At 52.0% G+C, this 13,761-nt stretch overlaps 3 protein-coding genes across 3 annotated transcripts; 2 read left to right on the top strand and 1 right to left on the bottom strand.

The window, feature by feature from the left end:
- PODANS_1_4630 (uncharacterized protein) lies at nt 1–7,915 on the top strand (the record flags this gene model as incomplete). Its single annotated transcript, XM_001912630.1, has 2 exons — nt 1–1,352; nt 1,405–7,915. 2 exons carry the CDS (start codon nt 1–3, stop codon nt 7,913–7,915), a joined length of 7,863 nt encoding a protein of 2,620 aa, XP_001912665.1.
- Nucleotides 7,916–8,213: 298 nt separating this feature from the next.
- Nucleotides 8,214–8,846, bottom strand: PODANS_1_4620 (uncharacterized protein; the record flags this gene model as incomplete). The annotated part of the gene is made up of 1 exon (XM_001912629.1): nt 8,214–8,846. The coding sequence occupies one exon, from the start codon at nt 8,844–8,846 to the stop codon at nt 8,214–8,216; it is 633 nt and encodes a 210-aa protein (XP_001912664.1).
- Nucleotides 8,847–9,674: 828 nt separating this feature from the next.
- On the top strand, nt 9,675–12,239 carry PODANS_1_4610 (uncharacterized protein; the record flags this gene model as incomplete). Its single annotated transcript, XM_001912628.1, has 2 exons — nt 9,675–12,013; nt 12,068–12,239. Coding segments are annotated over 2 exons (2,511 nt in total), but the record flags the coding sequence as incomplete, so codon positions are not given.
- Between the last annotated feature and the right edge of the window lie 1,522 nt (nt 12,240–13,761).

The raw sequence follows: 13,761 nt of genomic DNA, 5'->3' as shown, positions 1-13,761 counted from the left end.
ATGCCGTCCACAACTTCCGGACGCATTGTTAAGTCCCAAAGGGGCGTCAAGCGGACGCCTCACGAAAAGAATCACAGATGGGAATCATTCAGTACCAAAATCTCAAAGCTCCATTCGCTCGATCCGTTGCGCAAAGTGCGCCGCCATGACCTCGAAGCCGAAGATCTCGAAGCGAGTACCTCCTACCTCAGAAATGGCCTCGACAGATGGGCCGAACTCAACCTGTCAAAGACCTATGTGTCTTTCAGGCTAAAAGTCACCCGTTATACCGATTCCCTCGCTCAAATTCTCCATCATGAAGACAAGATTATGGACCTCTTGGCCGAGGCCATCTCGACGCACCAAAAGGATTCTTTAGAGCCGTTACTCGACCTGGTCACTGCGTTCGCCCATGATCTCGGTGTGCGATTCGAGAAACACTACCCCCGCGCTCTCGGCTTGATCGTGGAGCTTGCGAGCAAAGTTCACGATGTAGAAGCAATCGAATGGACCTTTGCGTCGCTCGCATTCCTCTTCAAATATCTTTCGAGACTAGTCGTTCCTGACCTCCGACCCACATACGATGCGGTCTCTCCTTTGATGGGCAAGGCGAAGATTCCGGGACATATTGCTCGGTTTGCGGCCGAGGCAATGAGCTTCTTGGTGAAGAAAGCGGCGGCGCCCAGCCACAAGGAGAAGGCTCTACCGCTCTTTGTGGAGCATGTGAGGAAGGATCTGGAGAGTGTGGCCGGGACGAGGCAGTATGAGCTCTATAGCCAGGGTATCATGACTATGTTTGCCGAGGCGCTCAAGGCTCCCAACAATGGCGTCCATTCGACTGCCCCGGAGGTCTTTGCAGCTATCGTGCGGGATGTGCCAGAAGGGGAAGCTGACCTTCCTGAGCAAACAGTATGGACGGATGTCTGCTGCGGTGTGCTTACCAGTATCATTCACCATACAACAATCGAGACTTTCAAGACGATCGAGACACGCATAGTGCAAGAGGCTACGGCTGGTACACGCCCAGTGTTATTTGTGCAGCTCCTAGGTGTTGCGGCTGGTGTACGGAGGGGAAACCGGATTCACGACTGGTCAGCTCTTGTAAAAGCTCTGGGACAACAGCTCACGCAGCTGGGTGAGGTCAAGGAAAGGATTGAGGCCATCTCGCCTCGCCAAGTATGGGACCGCCTAATCACCAAGATAGCTATAATTTGGGGGCAAGCACCAATAGACGCTTTGCTGCCATCATTGTCAACACTCAACAACACCACGACCAAGGAGCCATTAATGCGGTGGTACATTCCATTTTGCTCCTATCTGGCCGATCTCCACCCTGAACGGTTCAGAGGGCTCTTCCTGAAAGACTTTCAAAAGTGTGTATGACCCATTAACTTGGTGAAGGCTGATATACTGACCGTTTAATAGATTTGTCGTCGCCCATTGGTCCCGAAACTCAAACGAGGAGATGCTCTGCGTGCTTCTGCCTCATATGGTAGAAAATGGGGGCCTGCCGCGGGTCAAAGGGAAAGACGGCTTCCTTCTCCCACAATCCTGGCAAGATCAGATTGTCAACAAGTTTGTACGGCTTGAAGACACCCCTTTCCCGGAGAGTGGTGGTTTTGGGAAAGATGCGGAGACGTGGAGGGACAGATGTCTGCCAAAATATTCAGCACTTTTACGGGTGCTGGAGGTTACGACAGTCCATCCCTCCACCAATGCACGTATCGCCGAGGTTTTGCTTAAGAAGCTAAAGCTCGCCTTACGGCCCTCCTCCTCTTTACCAACCGATGAGGCCAACTTCATTATGAGCGATGGCTTCCGTGCCTATCTCAGAATGTGTGCTGCCCCTGGGTCGGTAGATCCAAGTCTGGCTCCTCTTCTCAGAGCAGCTACCCCGCGGTTCTGCCACTCTCCGGCATTCCTCGAGGCCCTGCTCGCGTATCTGATGGAGATCAAGGCGAAGGGACGCAGCAGCTCAGAAACCAGCAGTGGGAGTGACAGCATGCAGGAGGAGGAAGACCCATTAGTGAAGTCTCTCGTCAACAACTTGTCCGCGCCCTCTCATGAACTCCGGCTTGCGTCCTTGCGAATTCTGGAAATTCTGGAGTCAACCCCTGATTCCAACTCAGCCTTGGCAACGATGCTTCAGTGTGAAGAGCTGTCTCTGATTTTGGAAAACGTACGAACGATCGCTGTTCACGTTCGAAAACTGGGACAAATCTACGCTCATCTTGATCAAACTTCCTGGCTCATACGGGCAATCCCAGCCTTCTTGTTTGGTATGATGACCGTCCCTCTTGCTCCAGTTTGGGATGACTCGGTGGAAGCCATGAAAAAAATTGCCGAGTCTAAGCATGGCGAGGAAGTTTTGGCCGATTTGGCCTTTGACTGGTTGGATCAGCCTTCCGAACGGTGGTCAGGTGCATCCAAGCCCCAGGATCCACGTCGCCTCCCGCTCACCGACTTTGAATGCCTGAACATGAAAGGCCTGCATAGAACTGCTGAGCCAATCGCTCAGGCCTTGGAGGAGCCGTACAGGGGCATGATGGAAAAGTTCGAGGAGGGTCAGAAGAACGTTGATCCCCACTCGCAAAGGGCTCGCAGCATGGCTCTCAAAGCTTTGAACGCTATCCCGAGCTTGGCTGAGAAACGCTCAAGAAACCTAGTGCCATATCTATTTTCTTTCATGAGCGATGGCGAGACCCCGGCTGAAGACCAAGAAGACACCGAGGAAGAGGCTGAAGAAATGTTAGAAGCGAGTTGGTCGCTTCCTGACCGGAAAGCCTTAGTTGGTGTGTTTTCACAGTTCAACAATCCTCGAGTGCTTTATCAAGCCGACAAGGTCTATACGGCACTTCTGAAGCTCTTGGCAAATGGTGATATCGAGGTGCAAAAGCTTGCCTTGAAGGCCATTTTGGCATGGAAGAATGATGCGGTCAAGAAGAAGCAGGAGCATCTGGAGTACCTCCTTGATGAGGCCAGGTTTAAAAACGAGCTTACTGTCCTTTTCCAAGGCGACAACAAGATCCAGCCAAACGAGCGAGAGGCCGTTATGCCTGTTCTGCTTCACCTCTTGTACGGCCGTACGATCTCCAAGAAGGGCGCAGGCAGTGGCCGGCACGGTCTTCATGCGACACGTTTGGCAGTTATTCGGCAGCTTACTGTGGACGACATGGGCGACTTCCTGGACATTGCGCTTGGCCCACTGCGCAACATCCGTGTCGTTGATGCCAAGGGGCTGAATGAACGGCTCTTCTCTCAGGAAATCCTGCCCATTCGCAAGCAGGTCGGTCTGCTCAATATGCTTGAGGCTGTCATCACTGAGCTCGGCGGTGCGGTCTCCCCATACGTGGAGTCCCTTGCCAATGCAATTCTCCTCTGTCTCATCTCCGCCTGCCGGCAGGTTGGTGTTACGACAGGGGAGGAAGAGTCCGAGGAAACCGAAGAAACTGAGAACGTGAAGGATGCTTTGCTCTTGAAGGTTATCAGGACGATTTCTCTCAAGTGTCTCTGCAAGCTCTTCCAGAATGAGCAAAGCTTTGACTGGACGCCGTATCAAGACATTATGGTGAAGGAAATCATCAGTCCTCGGATTGAGAAGCTTGCCGTTGAGACTACCCAGGGCGTATCAGCTACTTGGAAGCTGCTCGGTACCTGGGCTGCTCTCCCCAAGACAGCCATGTTTTTGGCCATCGACGGGCGCATTGTGCCCAATGTCGTGGAGACGCTTGGTATGGAAAAGGCCAAGGCTGATGTCAAGATATACGCGCTTGAAATGATCAAGACCCTTGTCGGCCTTGCTCAGGCATCTGCGCAGGAGTCAGAGTTCAATGAACTCATAAGAGCTGAGCTCTTAGATCCAAATGTCGACCTCATTCTCGGAAAAATCAGCAGTCTTCTTCGTGACCAGCGCGATATTAGCAGAGACCTTTTGGGTTCTGCTGTTGATACCGTTGTTGTACTCTCTCCTATCGTCAAGACATCCACCAGCATCCAGGATATAGTGGAGATTTCCACGTTCTTGCTCAACCAACCCTCGCGGATGGTCAGCCCCAAGATCAAAGGTTCAATCCTGCTGATTCTCAAGGGTTTCATGGCTTTGGAAGATTTCCAGGGGAATGCTGAACTGAAGAGCAAGGTCTATCATACGGTGGCCTCTTTGTTTGGCTATTTCAAGGACAGGCAAAACAGGCAGACCTTGGCTGAAGTGCTCGCAGTGTTTGCATCCACAGAAACATGGGCACAAGAGATTGCGGATACCTGCCGCGATCTCAATGCTTACAAGCCAAGGCGTCTGGATGAGCCAGACTACAATGTCCGGTTGACCGCATTCAACTCCATCACCAGAGATCGGGAGACGCCCTTTACTCTGGACCAATGGATGCCTCTCCTTCACAACATGCTCTTCTACATCCAGCAGGATGAGGAATTTGGTGTCCTGTCGACAAACTCTGCCGATGGGTTGTGCAAGTTTATCTGGGCAGCCAAGGATGCTTGGGGCAGCGCCCAGCAACAAGCCTTTATCACTGTGGTTTCTGATATCCTGCTTCCAGCCATCTACGCTGGATCAAAGGAGGAGTCAGAGACTGTGAGACGCGAGATTCTACGCGTGTTTGGTGCCCTCGTGGCTGGCCTCCCAGAATGGGAGATGGTCTCCGATCTGACGCCCCTGGTTCCTTCGTCCGAGGACTCAGACCAGGCCTTCTTCTTCCACGTCCTCAGTCCGGCTGTCGCAAGGCAGTTGCAGGCCCTTCGCTTGCTGGAGTCGGTGAATGCCAAGACACCTCTCCGCAGCAAGCACATCAGCCAGTTTTTCATTCCCCTCTTTGAGCACTTCATCTTTGGTCATCCAGAGGGTGGCGACGATCATGGCCTCGGCGCGCAGGCCATTACCACTGTTTCTGGCCTGACCCTTTCTTTGGAATGGCAACAATACAGAGCTATTCTCAGACGATTCGTCTCGTTTGTGGAGTCAAAGCCTGACTCCCAGAAGCGAGTCATCCGTCTTCTGGAGAGGGAGGTGGACGCCCTCCGCACTGCCCTTGACCAGAAGTCAAGTGACGCTATGGAGGTGGATGGAGAGGTACAAAAGTGCCGCCTCGCGAGCACACTTCCTGACCAGGAGAAGCTCAGCACCGAGATTGTCGGCAGCTTCCTGCCTCCCCTCCTCAAGTACATCCACGAGAAGGATGAGACGGAGGTCAGCTCCAGAGTACCGGTGGGCGTTATCATTGCCAAGCTGCTCGTCCTTCTCCCGGATAACCTCTTGAACGAGAAGCTCCCCGGTGTCTTGACTGATATTTGCCATATCCTCAGGAGTAAGTCTGTCGAATCCCGCGATATGGCCAGAGACACGCTCGCCAAGATCTCCGGTGTCCTCGGTGCTCACAGGTTCGGGTTCATTCTGAAGGAGTTGCGTGGTGCTCTCGTCAGAGGCAACCAGCTTCATATCCTGTCCTACACCATGCACTCTCTGTTGTTGGTCGCTATCCCAGCTTTCGAGCAGGGTGATCTCGATTACTGCCTGCCTCAGATCATGGCTGTCATCATGGACGATATCTTCGGTGCCACAGGTCAAGAGAAGGATGCCGAAGGTTACACTGGCAAGATGAAGGAGGTCAAGGGCAGCAAGAGTCAGGATTCCATGGAGTTGGTCGCCAAGACAGCCTCCATCCGTCGCCTTAGCGATCTGACTATGCCTCTCCAGTCTTTGCTGTTGGAGAAGCTGGACGTCCGTACCGTCCGCAAGATTGATGAGCTGCTGACTCGTATCACCAAGGGTCTTCTTGAGAACCCTGCTGCCGCTTCGCAAGATGTCCTGATCTTCTGCTATGAGGTCATTCAGGAGGTCTACAAGTCTAACGAGCCCATGGAGCAACCTAAGATGGACCCCCGTCTCAAGAGATATATCGTGCAGAAGGCTGCGAAGAAGAGCGATGGCGGTGTCACGGCTAAGCACACCTACAAGCTTGTCAGGTTTGCCATCGATGTTCTCCGGACTGTGTTCAGAAAGCATGACCACCTCCGTACTGCTGCCAATATCGCCAAGTTGCTGCCCATCTTTGGTGATGCTGTACTCTCCGCGGAAGAAGATGTCAAGATCGCGGCATTCAAGATACTCACTGTCATTGTCAAGGTTCCCTTCAAGAACGACGACTCTGCCAATCTGTACAAAGTTGCGCTGAAGGAAGCTACCAAGGCCATATCCATGTCGCCTACCACCACCTCTGACTTGGCGCAAGCAGCTTTGAAGCTCATCTCTGTTATCCTGCGTGACAGGAGGGGGATTGTCATCAAGGATGCTGCTCTGGACATGCTCCTCGGAAAGCTGAAGGATGATCTCACCGAGCCCTTGTACCGGCATGTAACCTTCAACTTCTTGCGGTCAGTCCTGGACCGCAAGATGGAAACGGCTGTTGTTTACGACACACTCGACTACGTCGGCACTATCATGATCACCAACCCTGACAAGGACACCAGAGATCTCGCGCGCGGTGCATTTTTCCAATTCCTCCGAGACTATCCACAAAAGAGAAACAGGTGGGAAAAGCAGCTCCAGTTCATTGTTGCCAATCTCAAGTATGAGCGCGAAGGTGGACGAATCTCTGTTATGGAGGTTATCAATCTGTTGCTCAAGAAATCGGTGGATGAGTTCGCACAAGAAGTTGTGGCCACGTGCTTCGTTCCGTTGATTTTCGTCTTGGCCAACGATGACAGTGAAAAGTGCCGTCTTTCTGCGGGTGAGCTGCTCAAGGAATCTTTCCGGGTGGCTGACAAGGAAAGGTTGTCCAAGTTTATGCAGTTGTTGAGGACATGGATTCAACAGGATGACAAGCCTGCTGTTTCGAAGCTCGCGCTTCATGCTTGGGGTCTCTACTTTGAAGGCCGGGAGCCAAATTTCAACGATAAGAAGGACCTGGCTCTGGTTGTTGACAGAATTACTCAGGTTCTTGGGGATGACGACGCTCTGGAGGCCGACTGGGAGCTTGCCAACACTGCGCTCAACACTCTGCAAACGCTTGTTATCAAGCATCCTCAAAAGGCCCTCGCTCCGAGCACGTCCGAGCTGTGGACCGAAGTCCAGACTTGCCTCGCGCACTCCAACACAACCGTCAAACTCACAGCCACAAAACTCTTGTCCATGTACCTCACCGACTTTGCCAAAACCTCTGGCAGGGATGCGAAGCTCCCACTCAAGGGCTCGTATGGCCTCGAACTCGACGAAGACGACGTCACCGCTTTGGTGCGCCTTTCTCTCGGCATCCTCAACGTCGTCGAGCTAGACGAGACTCTCTCACAGGAAATTGTCCAAGTCCTCCAGTTCCTAGGCGGTTACCTCGAGTCCGGCAAGACCGAACAGGAAGACAGCGACGAGGAGGAAGACGAAGACGAAGAAGAAGACAAAGTGGACAAGTCTGTCTCCCGCAAGGCAGACATGAAGTACCTCTTCTGGAAGCTCTGCTCCATCATCAGAAAAGAACGCCAGCCCAAGCCCGAAGCGATGGTGTCCAAGCTTGCGGCGATGGATTTGCTCGAAGCGTTCTGCATCAAGTCCCCCAAGGAGACGGTCGAGGTTTCGGTCAGGACCATTCTCCGTCCGTTAAGGAACCTGACTGACCCGTCCATTCGCGCGCCGTTCTCGTTGAACGAGCTTTTCAAGACGAGGTATGAGGCTTTGAAGAGCAAGGCTGTGGCGGTGATGGAGGTGTTGCAGAGGAAGCTGGGGAGCGCGGAGTACACCAAGGCGTTGCTGGAGGTGGGCGACCAGATTAGGGAAAGGAGGCAGGCGAGGTTGAGCAAGAGGAGGATCGAGGCGGTGGCGGCGCCGGAGAGGTATGGGAGGGAGAAGAGGAAGAAGTTTGAGAAGAAGAAGGAGAGGAGGAAGATCAAGGGGCAGGAGCAGAGGGATGCCAGGAGGGCTTTTCAGGGGAATTAGGGGGTCATCTGAGTAATTGAAGGAGGTCGGCGGAGAATAATTCAAGGGTAGATAAAAAGCTGATAAAAGGGGGGTTTATACCATGTATTTGAAATTAATCGGATATATCATCAATTTTCTATTGTTGACATGTCGTGAGGTGTCTTGCGTTTAGCCCCTGAAATGCCAACAAAAATGCCAAACTTTTGGGTATGCCAACACCTATATCAAACCGGCCAAAGCACCCCATATAATACAGCGATATCGTACATCATTTTATCATGCCACCCGTCCAGACCTCCCTATTCCACCCTCCCCACTATTCCTTGCCCTCCGACTTAACACTCGTAAACGTACTCCCCGCCACCATCTCTCTCTCCCTCTCTTCAGCCTCCTTTTTCCTCCGTTCCCTCTCCTCCGCCTCCTTAGCGAGCGCTTCGTGATCCCTCACGGTGGTGGAGCCATCCTCCCAGAACTCTAGGTCGCCATCCTCGCCCAGTGTACCCTTTTTAACCAGCTCGCCTTTGGACTTTAGGATGTCCTCGACGGTGAGGGCCTTGTCGCCGAAGATCTTGAGGTGGTCGGAGATGACGTGGCGGTTTTTGCAGCCGGGGCAGGCGATGAGGACGGAGCCGTGGTGGTAGCCTTGTTTGGAGACTGTGTGGCGGGAGCGGGTGTTGCAGGGGACGCAGGTGAAGGTTAACTCGTAGGAGGGTTGGGGTGGCTTGGTTGAGGGGGAGGATGGGGGGGTTGTGGAGGGTGTTGATGGGGTCGAGGAGGAGGGGGTGGATGGTATGGGACTGGCTCGTGGTCGGGGGATGTTGTGGGCGAAACGGAGGGGTTGTAATTGAGAATTGAGGAGCTGGCGGGGGAGTGCTGATCGTGATATTGGTTGGGTGGTGAGTCGGGTAAGGGTGGATATCGAGGTGGTGAGGAGGCGTTTGGAGGCCATGGTTAGGGATAGGAGGGTATGAGTGGTGAGGAAAGAAGGGGTCGAAATCGGTAAGAATTTTGGTTGTCGCAAAAGGTGAAGCCGAACTGTAGAGAAGCAATTGGACCTTCGTCATCGTCAAGATGTTCAAGATCCCTGTCAGAGTTCTTATCGATAAGATTAGCTTGGAGCTAGCCAAGACGCGATAAACGCGCCAAGAATAGATGATTGGTAGCAAATCAGAGTCCAACCAGTGATGCGGTTTGGTGGGGCACGGTTTTTAGGTGGCAGCTGAAGCTGGCTGCAACTCCCCGCTGTCGCAGCTGATGGTGTGCTGTAGTCGGACCTCCTAGATGTCAAGGTTGTGCCTGAAGCTTCCCAAGCATTGTCGAGCTCGTGTATTTTTTTGAGGATTGTCTTGCTGGCCCCATCCTGTGTCTGTTTACTTTGTTCCAGGACAACGTCGAGTATGTGCCCAGTCCGGAGCTCGGTCGTTCGCCGCCTTTGCTTGCCTGCCATTTGACGGATTCCATCCCACCAACACAGCACGCATACCAAAATCGCCTCCTGCCATCCCGGGCTTTCTTCACCTACCCAACGAACTGAATTTGATCACAAGCTATTTAACAGTTTTTATCACCAGTTTAGTCCAATTCGGGCCATATTTCCCACTCCCTCACGAAACCTCGCGGACTGTTGACGTCCCCCCCCCCCTTCTCGACACCACCACCATCACCACTTTGCCTGCCCACCTTCTTGTGCCGAGTATAGAGCGCCAATATCGCACAATGGCTTCCAGGAATAGGCCGAGGCCAATACGAAGGGTATAACTACGTCATTCTCTGCTAGCTTCCTATTTGGCATGCTAACGTCTGTCTATCACAGCCCCTGATCAACAAGGACGCCGGTGGGTTTGATCAATGCTGGGCAACCCTCCAGAGTGCCATGACCGACATACACAACAAAAATGCGAGCAAGCTTTCCTTCGAAAACCTCTACCGAGCCTCATACAAGATCACACTGGTCAAGCGCGGCGAGGAGCTCTTTGAAAAGGTTAAAGAATTCGAGACGGAATGGTTCCACAAGCACATCATTCCCGGTGTCGACGAGCTGGTTAGGAACAATTTACCGAGCATCGCCTTGATACAATTGGCCACGTCAAGCTCCCACGAACGCCGCGAGGCTGGTGAGAGACTTCTTCGCGGAATTCGCAAGATTTGGGAGGACCATAACACATCAATGAACCTGATCGCGGATATGCTGATGTACCTGGAGAGGTCCTGTGTGGAAACCAAGCAAGCATCAGTATACGCAACAACGATCGGCCTTTTCCGAGATCATATCCTCAAGTATGGCCTAAAGGATGTTGACGGGTCGGATCAGCCATTCATCATTATGGACGTGGTCATTGCTGTCGTTCTCGACCTCATCAATATGGATAGAGATGGGGATATCGTCGACCGCAACCTTCTGCGTGACATAACCGGCATGCTAGAGCAGTTGTATGAGACGGACGAAGAGAAGGAAAACGAGAAGCTGTACACGACAATATTCGAGCCACGCTTCCTTGCCGCCAGCGAGGTCTTCTACAAAGCCGAATGTGAGAAGTTGCTCCGAGAGTCCGACGCCGGTTCGTGGTTGCGCCACACACGACGACGCCTGCTCGAAGAGGAAGAGAGGTGTGTTACTTCGGTTTCGAATTCCACAAAAGACAATATAGCAGCGGTCTTGGAAAAAGAGTTGATACTGGCCAAGATGGATGAATTCCTGGCGATGGAAGGGAGCGGGTTGAAGGCGATGGTGGACAATGACCGAGAAGAAGACCTTGGAATCCTGTATCAGCTGATTTCAAGGATCGACAAATCGAAGAATACCCTCAAAACGAGTTTGATGGGCCGGGTCATGGAACTGGGCCTTGAAATTGAGCAGACACTCAAGAACACAGACTTCTCTGCACCAGCAGCGGCCGGTGCTGCTGGGGAGGGCGAGGAGGGGGCCGAGGGGGCCGACAAACCCAAGGCTTTGAGTCCAGTCGCACAGCAAACAGCCGCTGCCATCAAATGGGTTGACGACGTCCTCAAGCTCAAGGGCAAGTTTGACTCAATGCTGGAAAATTGTTTCAGCAACGATCTTATCATCCAGTCGGCTATTACGAAGAGCTTTGCAGACTTCATCAACATGTTTGATCGAGGTGCCGAGTTTGTCTCGCTGTTCATTGACGATAGTCTCAAACGAGGGTTGAAAGGCAAATCTGACGAGGATGCGGAGGTTGTTCTACAAAAGGCCATTATTCTGGTCAGGTATCTTTCGGACCGTGACTTATTCGAGCGCTACTATCAAAAGCACCTAGGTCGCAGGTTACTGCACAACAAATCCGAAATCCACATCGAAAAGGAGCTCGTCCGACGAATGCGGGCTGAGTTGGGCAATCATTTCACTGCCAAATTCGAAGGCATGTTCAAGGACATGGAGCTCTCCAAAGATCTGTCAACCAACTACAAGGACCACATTCGCAATCTTGGGGACGATGATAGGAAGTCTACTGAACTTGCTATTCATGTTCTCACCACAAACTTCTGGCCTACTGATGTCATGGGGCGCGGTGTCCTCCAAGATGGCGATGCATCGCGGTCGGACTGTATCTTCCCACCATCTATCAAACGACTGCAAGAGAGTTTCTACAAATTCTACTGCCAGGATCGCAGTGGGAGAGTTCTCACCTGGGTACCTTCCACCGGCAGCGCAGACATCAAATGTTTCTTTCCCAAGGTTCCTGGCAAAGAGTCCGGGCCGTTGAGCAAAGACAGGCGCTATGAGCTCAATGTCTCCACTTACGGAATGATTGTTCTCATGCTTTTCAACGATCTGGCCAATGACGAGAGTCTCAGCTTCGAAGAGATCCAGCTGAAGACGAACATTCCCATCCCGGATCTGACCAAAACCTTGACTTCACTCTCGGTTCCGCCAAAATTCAGGGTTCTCGCCAAGGAGCCTCTGACAAAGTCCGTGAAGCCCACAGACAAGTTTTCTTTCAATGCTCAGTTCGTCAGCAAGCAAATCAAGATCAGGGTGCCTGTTATCAGCAGCACATCCAGGGTTGAGGGCACGGAGGAGCGCAAGGAGACGGAGAGGAAGAACGATCAGACGCGTGCTCACGTTGTGGATGCTGCTATTGTCAGAATCATGAAGTCAGTACATTTCATTGCTGCTCGTTTTTACTTGATGCTAACCGTCGATTATAGACAACGCAAGGAGCTCAGCCATACTCAGCTCACAACCGAGGTCATCAGCCAGCTCTCTGGTCGGTTCAAGCCTGAGATTTCTCTCATTAAGAAGCGGATCGAGGACTTGCTTGCGCGAGAATACTTGGAGCGGATGGAGGGCGATACGGCTGCCTATCGCTATCTGGCGTGAAGCCGCCACACAAAACATGGCTGGGACTTGTATGAACATGCATCTTCTTTCGCGTTTACACATCTTTCGGCGTTGAAGGCCCGGGAAGGCATGCATGGACTGGCTTGGGACCGGGACGGAAGCGTAAGCATTGGACTTTTTGCGATATCACTGGGTTATGACGCGTGTGGTTGTATGGGGTCTCCGTGGCTACTTTCTTGGTTGCTGAGGCCGTATTGTAGTACATTCTTAAACAGAAGCAATGTCACACACAGCCTCAGAACGATAGTGTCAATACCATCTTTGCCTAGATACGGATAACACGTTATAATCGCGGACCATTTTTCATCACGAATGCCATTATAACTTCAGGTTTCGGAGGCTATATTGGCCTAGTTAAACCGCCCTGTAGGTGATAACAATCTAACGACCTGCTGAAAACAGTGGAAATATGTTGTCCAATTACTCCATTACCCCGAATATTCCTCCCGAAAAACTTTCCAATCCCAAGAAATCGACAAGCAGCAGCCTGCACCATAACTGAAAGAGCTTCGGGGTCATGTTTAACATAACTATAGACCCGACAAAATGTAACTCGGCAAGGATACTTGTAAAAGATATTTTGCAAATATCATGTGTTTACGAACCGTAATATTATGCACCAGCTTCCAAGGGGAGAAAAGTGCACAGAGATATGCATAGAGCTTAAACTTGGTGTGATACTTGGTCACCGGTTCCAGGTCTCTCTTCATGTGCTGAGCTCCCATCCCAGGAGGGGCTTCAAGTGTCACGTTGCGCATCTGGTGACAGTCAGAGCCTTCCCAATCGTGCTGTAGAAAGGACGATGTTAGCCCGGAGACAATGACAGCTAAAATCCGAATTCGCCTGCCGCTTCACAAAACTCAAGAAACTCCTTCGCTGTCCACTCCGCCAGCTCGGCCGATCTCACCGACGGCTTGACCGTGTACACAGCGACACCCAACGTAACGAAGGCAAAAACGATTTTCCCAGCTTCGATGGCGTGTTCATGTTCCAGATGCCATTTCAAATATGCCATGACGATCCGATCTATCATTCTTGCCAATGCTTTCCAGTAAGGATGGGGTTCAACAGCGCGTTTGGGATCGGAGAACCACTTTAACAACCATGATACACACCGAGCCGAAAGCTGTGATTATCAGATTCATTCCTCCCCTTAGTCGTCTCCGAAAGGGATGAGACTCGGCGGGCCGCTCTTCCTCTCCGTCATCATCTCTAGCTGCTGGCTCAACTTCGGCTGGGACATCTTCGACTTCAATGGGCGGTGTATCGCAGCTTGGTGGGCGATCGTTGGCTGAAGGATTGGGGACCAAAGTATCCCAATATATCGCCACTTGCTCCTCCATGACGCTCATGTGTTTGTGTTTTGTAAAAGAAAAGGAGCGTTGCCGACCAGTCCTTGCCTACCAGACTAGAAGCTGCGTCTTGTGGCCTGGATGAGGATAATTTTGAGGGTCGAAAAAAGCAACATGGGAAATTTCCCAATGTGCAGTTGTCAACAATT

The sequence above is a fragment of the Podospora anserina genome, chromosome 1, assembly GCF_000226545.1.
Source record: "Podospora anserina S mat+ genomic DNA chromosome 1, supercontig 1".
Taxonomy (NCBI): domain Eukaryota; kingdom Fungi; phylum Ascomycota; class Sordariomycetes; order Sordariales; family Podosporaceae; genus Podospora; species Podospora anserina.
The sequence above is the reverse complement of the archived record's forward strand: the minus strand, read 5'-3'. Positions and strand labels throughout refer to the sequence as shown.